The sequence below is a fragment of the Dendrobates tinctorius genome, unplaced genomic scaffold (genome assembly GCF_039654945.1).
Source record: "Dendrobates tinctorius isolate UK_male_01 unplaced genomic scaffold, ASM3965494v1 ptg000209l, whole genome shotgun sequence".
Classification (NCBI taxonomy): domain Eukaryota; kingdom Metazoa; phylum Chordata; class Amphibia; order Anura; family Dendrobatidae; genus Dendrobates; species Dendrobates tinctorius.
This window is the reverse complement of record NW_027361876.1, coordinates 6,388,892-6,400,082: the sequence shown is the minus strand read 5'-3', so window position 1 is coordinate 6,400,082 and position 11,191 is coordinate 6,388,892. Positions and strand designations below refer to the sequence as shown.

At 49.0% G+C, this 11,191-nt stretch overlaps 1 protein-coding gene across 4 annotated transcripts in view; it reads left to right on the top strand.

The window, feature by feature from the left end:
• Positions 1 to 661: 661 nt before the first annotated feature.
• Positions 662 to 11,191, top strand: part of NUDT4 (nudix hydrolase 4) — a 102,236-nt gene continuing 91,706 nt past the window's right edge. For 2 of the 4 annotated variants that reach the window (XM_073554266.1, XM_073554263.1), the window contains exon 1: positions 676 to 1,161. In XM_073554266.1, the coding sequence (XP_073410367.1) occupies positions 1,063 to 1,161 (99 nt within the window). In that variant the 5' untranslated portion in view covers positions 676 to 1,062. Of the gene's footprint in view, positions 1,162 to 11,191 lie in introns of all 4 variants that reach the window. The other 2 variants (XM_073554264.1, XM_073554265.1) reach the window with 2 other exon arrangements.

The window sequence follows — 11,191 nt, the reverse complement described above, 5'->3', positions numbered from 1 at the left end:
ACAAGTAGCTAGATCCGGCAAAAAACGGATGAAACGCAATGCCATCCGGCGCTAATGCAAGTCAATGGGGAAAAACTGGATCCGGCATTGCATTTTGCAGGATCCGGTTTTACAAAAAAAAGCCGGATTGCGCCTGACAGCAAAAAACTGATGTGTGAAACAGGCCTTAAGCGATCTCGCTAGCCATCTCGCTGTGATGGGGCCTTTACAGTCTGTTTGTTTGGGATGTGAAGGAGGTTTAGCTGTATGCTGGAATCCACATAGCCCAGCCATGGAAGAAGGCAGAACACCTCATAATGGCTCACTATAAAGAGCAGCTCTCCAGCCTCCTCAGGTCTCTAATATACTATACCTGATGAAGAGCACTGAGGAGGCTGGAGAGCTGCTTCTTGTTACCCTCTTTATAGTGAGACATTATGAGGTATCAACCACTGAGGACTCTGAAAAAGTAATATTTCTCCACCTGAAGAACAAGACTCTCCTCCCGCGGGTAACGAGCATGCGCCTGGCGGGCCAGCCTGTGTGTGGAGTGCGGTGAGGGGACGTTTATTCACGTACAGAGCAACATGGCACGAGTGGAGCGGTTGTCTGGGCAACACGGAGAGCAGGGGGCGCCGCCGTACTCCCCTCAGCCTGTGGGCGGGGCACCGCGGTCCAGGAATGCGCACACATCACTACTCTTCATTGAGAGCTGCAACCACCGACCCGCCCTCCTCATCGCGCATGCGCCACAGCCTTTCTCTCTCGCCCGCGCAGTGGAATGCACTACTCTCCTAGAGAGACGTGCAGTGTGCGCGCAGGCAGGGGCGGGAGTGACGGGGCAGTGCAGGCGGCGGGGCCGGACCAGCTGGACGGGCACAGACCGGAGACGACACAAGTCCATGGAGAGGCGCGGCTGCTCCGGGGGCTCACTTCTCTCCAGCAGCACCAGCCTCCTCTAACCCCGGGCCGGCTCTCCTCCTGCTCCGGCCGCTCGGACGTGTGGTGCGGATAGAGGCAACGGCGAGGCTCGCGGTGACGGCAGCTGTAGCATCCGGGGAGGTTGGAGGAGTAGCCGCCTCTATGATGAAGTTCAAGCCGAACCAGACTCGGACTTATGACCGGGAAGGCTTCAAGAAGCGGGCGGCCTGTCTGTGCTTCAGGAACGAGCGGGAGGATGAGGTGAGACCGGGAGACCCGCCCCCAGCACACCGGCCTGCATCCTCCTGTGCCCGGGACGGCCGGCACCTCTCCGCGGTGCAGAGGAGGCCGCAGGTCGGGGGAAGCCCTGTGTGAGCGCTGCTGTGTGCCTGGGGAGCTGGCCTGCCGCTGCTGAGTGCCCGGGGAGCTGGCCTGCCGCTGCTGTGTGCCCGGGGAGCTGGCCTGCCGCTGCTGTGTGCCCGGGGAGCTGGCCTGCCGCTGCTGTGTGCCCGGGGAGCTGGCCTGCCGCTGCTGTGTGCCCGGGGAGCTGGCCTGCCGCTGCTGTGTGCCCGGGGAGCTGGCCTGCCGCTGCTGTGTGCCCGGGGAGCTGGCCTGCCGCTGCTGTGTGCCCGGGGAGCTGGCCTGCCGCTGCTGTGTGCCCGGGGAGCTGGCCTGCCGCTGCTGTGTGCCCGGGGAGCTGGCCTCTTTACTGGCAGCGCCTGCCGGGCATGGCCTGGACGCTGACCCAGGGAGCTGGGCTGCCGCTGACCCGGGCTCTTTATTGGCAGCGCCTGCCGGGCATGGCCTGGACGATGACCCGGGGAGCTGGGCTGACGATGACCCGGGGAGCTGGGCTCTTTACTGGCAGCGCCTGCCGGGCATGTCCTGGACGCTGACCCGGGGAGCTGGGCTGCCGCTGACCCGGGGAGCTGGGCTCTTTACTGGCAGCGCCTGCCTGGCATGTCCTGGACGCTGACCTGGGCTGCCGCTGACCCGGGGAGCTGTGCTCTTTACTGGCAGCGCCTGCCTGGCATTTCCTGGACGCTGACCCGGGGAGCTGTGCTCTTTACTGGCAGCGCCTGCCTGGCATGTCCTGGACGCTGACCCGGGGAGCTGTGCTCTTTACTGGCAGCACCTACCTGGCATGTCCTGGACGCTGGTAATCCTTGCTGTTGCACCCTGTGGCACTTTATCTCCTGGGCCAGACCTCTACCTACACTGACAGATAATGAGCCTGAGTCATGGTTGTAGTGTCGCCCAGATGTGTCCTGTGCTGCCTCCTGTAGGGTGTCATTGTGTCTGGGGACATGAGCACGATTCACTTTGAGGATGATGACTGTGGCTTATATCTGCCAATACATTAATGCCTACGAGGGTCACTTTGGGGTCTCTGTGAGCCATTTCTGCCCGTGCTGTGCAGCTAGCCCATGTTATGTTTTCTGTTTCCGATGGATGTCTCATGTAACTGCGGTAGTTTATAGTTGTATTCATGAGGTGGCACGGAGCCTGTTGCTTTCTGACAGTCCCCCAAAAAAGTGTTGACAGAATGGATCCAACATGTCTATTACAAAAAGTCATGACACCCGTGTGAGCAGAGGTATCCATATCAGGGAGCTGACCGCGATCTTTGTAACCTTCACGCTCAGTTTTGTTCAGTGTGCATGTTCTTTCTGTGAGGAAGAAGCTGACAAAAATCTGTTATTCATCTCCCATGAGAAAAAAACATTGGGCATTGAAATTGTACATGTCAAGCCTTCATTCTCTGCTGGCAGTTCAGCTGTCATGGCTTTGGAGGCCTGTAACTAGGTGGGGGAGTGTGTTGCTGCAGGTTAGGGAGCCCAGCATGGTTTTAAACTTCCATTAGAACAGTGTTCCCCAACTCCAGTCCTCAAGAGCCACCAGGAGATGTTTTCAGGCATTCCTTAGGCTGTGTGCACACGCTGCGGATTTTGCTGCGGTTCCGCAGCGGTTTTGGCCGCTGCGGACCCGCAGCAGTTTCTGCTGCGGTGTACAGTACAATGATTCCCTATGGGAATCAAAAACCGCAGTGCAGACGGTGCGGAATTTTCCGCGCGGATTATCTGCGGTTTTCAATCCGCAGAAAGAATTGACCTGTCAATTCTTTCTGCGGATTCTCCTGCGGTTTGCCATCTCCTCCATTGAGGAGATGAAAAACCGCAGGGCAAAACCGCAGAGCAATCCGCAGGTAAAACCGCAGGTCTTTTGACCTGCGGTTTCACCTGCGGATTGTACAAAATCCGCGCGGATGAATCCGCACCTTTTCCGCAGCGTGTGCACACAGCCTAAGTATGGCCCAGGTGATAATTGCATCACCAGGACAGCCAATAATTCTATCATCTTGGCAATATTAAAGTAATCCTGAAAACATGACCTGTTGGTGGCTCTTGTGGACTGGAGATGGGGAACACTGTATTAGGCCAGGGTCACACTTGGGAGTGCAATGTGAGAATCTCGCACCTCAAAACCCGGCACTCGGGACTGAAGTGTGCGGCCGCATGTCTTTCTATGCAGCCAAACGCTCTGGTCCGAACCGCCGGCGGCAGTGCCAGGTATTGAGGCGCGAGTTTCTCGCATTGCACTCGCAAGTGTGACCCTGACCTTAGCAAGTATTCATACAGATGATATCCATTTTTAGACCCACGCATTAGAATTTACAATTTTGTTCAGCAAATTAGACTAAACTTGGAACATCATTATTTTTTCTTAAACTTTTGAGTCGCAAAAAGCGGACGTGATAGCGCCCCAAATGATACTGTGTGCTGTACTACAATAGTGGACTCGTGCCGATGGATATAATACTCCAATTCATTTGTGCGTTTCTATCTAAAGTGTATTTTTATTTGTTTTACACAACTTTCCCCACAGACCGCCAGTGAGTGTTCGAAGAGCCACGTTGATAGTTGATGAGGCAGAAGAGCACAGACAAGTATATAGGCTCAGTAGGAGGTCTGTGAGTCCGCCCTCTATTCTGTGGACAGGCTCGTAGACTTTCTGTTGATCCCGTACACCATTCTGTGTGTGCTCTTAGACAGACAGAGCTGCCTGACTGCTTATTGCAGAGCAGGTTTTGAGTGATCAGTTGGGTAGTACTGATCATTTAAAAAAAACAATGATACTTTTGAAGCCTTAAAGGGAATCTGTCACCCTTTTTTTTGGCTTGCAGCTGCTGGCATAGACATCGAGGGCTTATCTACAGCATTCTGTAATGCTGTAGATAAGCCTCCGATGTAACCCGAAAGATAAGAAAAAGAGTTAGATTATACTCACCGGGGTGGACGGTCCGGTGGGTGTTGCGGTCCGGTCCGACGCCTCCCTTCTTCATGTGATGACGTCCTCTTCTCCCGTCCTGTAATGGCTGCAGCGCAAGCGCACTGCCCTGCCCTATTGAGGGCAGAGCTGAGTCCTGCAGTGCGCAGGCGTCGGGAGAGGTCCGGCGCTTGTGTATTGCAGGACGGGAAAAGAGGGCGTCATCGCATGAAGAAGGGAGGCGTCGAACCAGACCGCCCACCCCGGTGAGTATAGTCTAACTCGTTTTTCTTATCAGTGAGTCCAGTATTTCAGCTGATGCTATTTGTGAGTTTTTCTTTGCATCCTGAACAATTGTCGTGGCATAAGGGACTGGTGAGGATGTTACCTTTCGTAGCCATTCAAACCCATTTGTGTCAACCTCTGTGGCCTGTTATCAGGCCAAAATCACCAAACTGTAAACTTTTGATCAGGGTCATTTGGATGTTTTGAGTTATGATTTAAAAAGAGAAAACACAGTAGTTTGACAATAAATGGCTTCATCCAACCACTAACCACGAGTGGAGAAAAGGTTTAACATTCATATTCTCTGAAAAAAGGCCAAGAAAGCAAAAATTCTGACAGGGTATTTAAAGTTTTGAGCACAACTGTATATGCCATATCAACAACATTATCTACAATATTCTATGCAGTATGTAAAATAGGGTGCAGATAAGTACGCCTGCGCAGCATTATTGAATGCTGTAGATAAGCCCTGAAAGGCGGTGGCCAAAACTACTGACAGGTTCCCTTTAATTAAATCTGCAAATACAGATTAAACCACAAGACTGATTTCATCACACCAGGTATCATGTTAATCAGTATAATGGCACCAACTTGACATTGTCTGTAGGTTAGTGTGCACAATCCTGCTGACTGGTTCCCTTTAAGGGAGTTTACCAGCACAGAATGACTTCAAACCAAGTACAGGCGCTCATGCACCCTTGGTGTGGTCAAACATTTAAGTGCATTTTCCACCTATTTCATTTCCCTCAATCTTCATCCCTATCTTTTATTGACAGCTCTGCCTTTCTAGAGCCAGAAAGGATGGAGATCGATGGAAAACAAGTAGGGTGAGAAGGTGCAGATAAGTTTGGACACAGAGTGCCTGCAGTCATTCTGTGCATGCAGCCTCTGTAACCCCTTTCCGACATCGGGCGTAATAGTACGCCGATGTGGGCTCCAGCGGTGAGCCCACATCTTTCCCAGCACATGTCACCTGTATTAAACAGCTGACATGTTCCCCGAACAGCCACGATCCACCCGCGGCTATTAGCCTGTAGCATGCTGCTGTCAAACTCCTAACAGTGTGGGTCACCGATGGGTTGGCATGACAATCAGAGGTCTCCTTCAGACCTCTATGGTTGTCACTGCCAGACTGCTATGAGTGCCGCCCGGTGGTTGGCGCTCATGGCAAGTCAGCAATTCTGCTACATACAGGCAATCTGATCATCGCCTGTATGTAGCAGAGCAGAATGAATTATGGCAGCTTCTAGTCTCCCATGGAGTTTATTGAAGCATGCCAAAAAAAAGTTTAAAAAATAATAAAATATAAAATTTCAAATCACCCCCCTTTCACCCAATAAAAAATCAATCATGTGCTTATTTGGTATCGCTGGATTCAGAATCGCCTGATCTATCAATATAAAAAAAATAATTAACCTGATTGCTAAATGGAGTTACGAGGAAAAAAAGTCAGAACACCAGAATTAGTTTTTTTTTGGTCGCCTCAACGTTGCCTTAAAATGCAATAACGGGCGATCAAAAGATCGTATCTGTACCAAAATGGTATCATGTCCTTTTGGAAGTGCATTGAGCTGCAGGGTGGTTTGCTGGTGAAAGGGAAAAAAAAAATCTTTTAAATCTTCTGCCTGAGCGAGTGTGAACGAGCTGAGTATGACCTGAGCGTAAGTGCGAACTGTGGTGAGTGTGTGACTTGTGATTCAGTGAAGAGGTATTTGGGAAACCTTTAACAAATACCTGTGAGTTGGTGGGAGTTGCTGAATTGTGGGTTGCTGAGTGCTTTTCTATCTGTTCAATTTTTGGGGGGCTTGTTTAACCTATTTTTTCTCTCTACAGGGTTAATCTCTTATTTTACTATCTGTGTTTTAAGGGTTAACTGTATTGCATTTAAATCTTGTGGTGTAACTATATTCACAAGGGGTTAAGTAAGGGTGTGGGTTCATAATTAAGGGTTTATAAGGGGCAGCTGGTTGGGGCTCAATTCCTTTTGGAATTGCATTGAGCAGCAGGGTGGTTTGCTGGTGAAAGGGGGGGGGGAAATCTCAAATCTTCTGCTGAGTGAGTGTGACCTGAGTGTAAGTGCGAACTGTGGTAAGTGTGTGACTTGTGATTCAGTGACTTTGGATTCAGGGAGTTTCCAAGGGTGGAATTACTGAATTACTGTTATATTTCATTAATACTTTTTATATATTTTTACTTATCTTTTCCGTCTATTGCAATCCCCATTAGGAATGTGCTCCACTATTGTCAATGCCATCCAGTGCACGTCTTGCCACATGTATGCAGTCCTTGACCAGCCGGTCGAGGGTGCATACTGCTGTGCGAGATGTGAGCACGTTGTGCATTTGGAAGCCCAGATACTGGATCTAAATGTGCAGCTGGCAACACTGAGATCCATAGACAATATGAAAAGGAGTCTTCTGCTCACTGAGCAGACGCTCAGTGGGATTTATGAAGGGGGGGGATGCTACTAGTTTGGAGCTGCAGGACAGTGAAGTAGCTAGCTGGGTGACAGTTAGAAGGCGGGGTAGAGGGAAGAGCACTAGGGAGACTAGTCCTGATCTGGCACACCCCAATAAGGCTAGTTTGACATTTGCGCTTTTGAGCGCAGTGATGGCCTGCGCACGGCCGCCACTTAGCCCCACCCCTGCCGCGCCTCCGCCGGTAGCTCCGCCTACCGGCGCATGACGCTGCATGCATCCTGCGTCCCCTATCTTTATCACTGGGGGCAGGCCATGCGCAGTATGCGTTTGGCGGCGCATGCGTCCTTTTCACGGTGCGCCGAGCGCAACCAAACTGCAGCAGGTTGCGTTTGGCGCTGGTCGGCGCACCGTGAAAAGGACGCTTCGCCGCCAAACGCATACTGCTGCAGTTTGGTTTTGCTGCAGCAAGGCATGTCCTCTGAAAGCCGAAGGAGTGTCTGCTCCAGTAAGGGGGGAAATAGGAGAGCAGGGCAGGCCAGACAGGTGCTGGTAATGGGGGACTCAATTATTAGGGGAACAGGGCAATCTGTCACAAAGACAGGGATCGTCGAACGGTGTGCTGCCTGCCTGGCGCTCGAGTCCGACACATCGCTGATCGGGTTGACAGATTACTGGGAGGGGCTGGTGAGGATCCAGCGGTCATGGTGCCCATTGGCACAAATGACAAAGTTAGAGATAGGTTGAAGGTCCTTAAAAATGATTTCAGGGAATTGGGCTGCAAGCTTAAAGCAAGGACCTCCAAGGTGGTGTATTCGGAAATACTTCCTGTGCCACGCCATAGAAGCAATAGGGAGGTTAATAAGTGGCTCAGGAATTGGTGTAGGAAGGAGGGGTTCGGGTTCCTGCAGAACTGGGCCGACTTCTTAGTTGGCTACAGGTTCTAAGCTACGGAAGGGGTTCACATCAATGGGGAGGGTGCAGCTGTGCTGGGGGAGAAAATTGCTGGAAGGTTGGAGGAGTGTTTAAACTAGGGACTGGGGGGAGGGTGTTCCTTTTATAGGTGGGGAAGACAGTGCAGATAGAGACCTGAGCACAAATAATGAATTGGGGGTGGGGTTAGAACAGTTACCGTATATACTCGTGTATAAGCCGAGATTTTCAGCCCATTTTTTTGGGCTGAAAGTCCCCCTCTCGGCTTATACACGAGTCATACCGGGGGGATCGGCGGGGGACGGGGAGCGAGGGTGTCAGATCATACTCGCCCTTCTCTGCAGCTCCCCTGCTTGTTCCATGTTGTGGGCGCTGCTCTCTAACTGCTTCAGCTGTCAAATGGTACCCGCTCATTAAATATGCGCATATTTAATGAGCGGGTATCACGTGACCGCTGAACCAGGAAGAGAGCAGCGCCGACAACATGGAACAAGCTGGGGAGCTGCAGAGACAAGCGCCAGGACCCGGTGAGTATGAAGGGGGGGTTGGGAGGCATATTCACCTGTCCCTGCGCTCTGCTGTCTTGCGTCCTCTGCATTGACATTCAGGTCAGAGAGCGCTATCGCGCTCTCTGCCTGCACAGTCACTGCAGAGCTCAACGCTGATGAGCAGGGGGCAGTGACAGAGGTGAGTATTTTTTTTAAAGGGAGGCAGCGGCAGCAGCAACTTGATGGGGCCACTCACTGTGCATGATAACTGGGGCCACTCACTGTGCATGATAACTGGGGCCACTCACTGTGCACCCTCGGCTTATACACGAGTCATTACGTTTTCCCAGTTTTTTGTGGCAAAATTAGGGGGGTCGGCTTATACTCGAGTATATACGGTAATAATTTAAGAAAGAATAGAGGTACAGAGAGATACATAAAGTGCATGTATACTAATGCCAGAAGCCTTGCCAACAAAATGGAGGAATTGGAGTTAATGTTGTTGGAACATAATTATGACATGGTGGGGATATCTGAGACATGGCTGGACGAGAGCCATGACTGGGCGGTTAATTTACAGGGCTATAGTCTGTTCAGAAATGACCGAACAAATAAGCGAGGGGGAGGTGTGTGTTTATATGTAAAATCATCCTTAAAACCCATCCTTCGTGATAATATATATGAATCTAATGAAAATGTAGAGTCCCTGTAGGTAGAGATAAGGGGAGGGGGGAAAAATAAATTACTGATAGGGGTTTATTATAAGTCTCCAAAAATAATGAAAGCAACAGAGAATATCCTCATAAAGCAAATAGATGAAGCGGCGACTCAAAGAGAAGTCATTATTATGGGGGACTTCAACTACCCTGAAATACATTGGGGAACCGAAACCTGCAGTTCCAGCAAAGGTAATAGGTTTTTGACAACTATGAGAGACAATTACCTTTCACAACTGGTTCAGGACCCAACAAGAGGGGGGGCACTGCTAGACCTAATATTAACCAACAGGCCAGACCGCATATCAAATGTAAGGGTTGGGGGTCACTTGGGTAATAGTGATCACAAATTAATAAGTTTTCATGTATCCTTTAATAAGATGTGTAGTAGAGGGGTTACAAGGACACTAAACTTCAGGAAAGCAAATTTCCAACGGATGAGAGATGATCTTGGTGCAAATTAACTGGGACGATATCCTGAGACATAAAAATATACAAAGAAAATGGGAGACGTTTATTAGCATCCTGAATAGGACCTGTGCACAATATATACCGTATGGGAATAAACATGCTAGAAATAGGAGGAAACCACTATGGCTAAATAGAGCTGTAAGGGGTGCAATAAGAGATAAAAATAAAGCATTTAAAGAATTAAAGCAAGTAGGTAGTGATGAGGCATTAACTAAATACAGAAGATTAAATAAATTCTGTGAAAAGCAAATCAAGACAGCAAAGATTGAGACAGAGAGACTCATTGCCAGAGAAAATAAAAATAATCCCAAAATATTCTTTAACTACATAAATAGTAAGAAACTAAAAAATGATACTGTTGGCCCCCTTAAAAATAGTCTCTGTGAAATGGTGGATGAGGATCAGGCAAAAGCCAATATGTTAAATGACTTTTTTTCAACAGTATTTACACAGGAAAATCCTGTGACGGATAACATGATCAGTGATAACAAAAATTCACCATTAAATGTCACCTGCTTAACCCAGCAGGAAGTACGGCGGCGTCTAAAAATCACTAAAATTGACAAATCCCCGGGCCCGGATGGGATACACCCCCGAGTACTGCAGGAATTAAGTACAGTCATAGACTATTATTTTTAATCTTTAAAGATTCCATAATAACAGGATTTGTACCACAGGACTGCGTATAGCAAATGTGCCAATATTCAAAATGGGGACAAAAACTGAACTTGGAAATTATAGGCCAGTAAGTTTAACCTCAACTGTGGGTAAAATCCTGGAGGGTTTTCTAAGAGATACTATACTGGAGTATCTGAAGAAAAACCATGACCCAATATCAACATGGGTTTATGAGAGACCGTTCCTGTCAGACTAATCTGATAAACTTTTATGAAGAGGTAAGTTCCGGACTGGACCAAGGGAATGCAGTGGACGTGGTGTACATGGACTTTTCAAAAGCTTTTGATACGGTGCCACACAAAAGGTTGATACATAAAATGAGAGCATTGGGGATAGGGGAAAATGTGTAAGTGGGTTAAGAGCTGGCTCAGGGGTAGGAAACAAAGGATGGTTATTAATGGAGCACACTCGGACTGGGTCACGGTTAGCAGTGGGGTACCACAGGGGTCAGTATTGGGCCCGCTTTTTTTTAACATATTTATTAATGACCTTGTAGGGGGCATAGAGAGTAGAATTTCCATATTTGCAGATGACACTAAACTCTGCAGGGTAATCAATACAGAGGAGGACAATTTTATATTACAGGAGGATTTATGTAAACTAGAAGCTTGGGCTGATAAATGGCAAATGAGCTTTAATGGGGATAAATGTAAGGTCATGCACTTGGGTAGAACAAATAAGATGTATAATTATGTGCTTAATTGTAAAACACTGGGCAAAACTGTCACTGAAAAAGACCTGGGTGTATGGGTGGACGACAAACTCACATTTAGTGGCCAGTGTCAGGCAGCTGCTGCAAAGGCAAATAAAATAATGGGATGCATTAAAAGAGGCATAGATGCTCATGAGGAGAACATAATTTTACCTCTATATAAGTCACTAGTGCGACCACACTTAGAATATTGTGTACAGTTCTGGTCTCCGGTGTATAAGAAAGACATAGCTGAACTGGAGCAGGTGCAGAGAAGAGCGACCAAGGTTATTAGGGAACTGGGGGGTCTGCAATATCAAGATAGGTTATTACACTTGGGGTTAT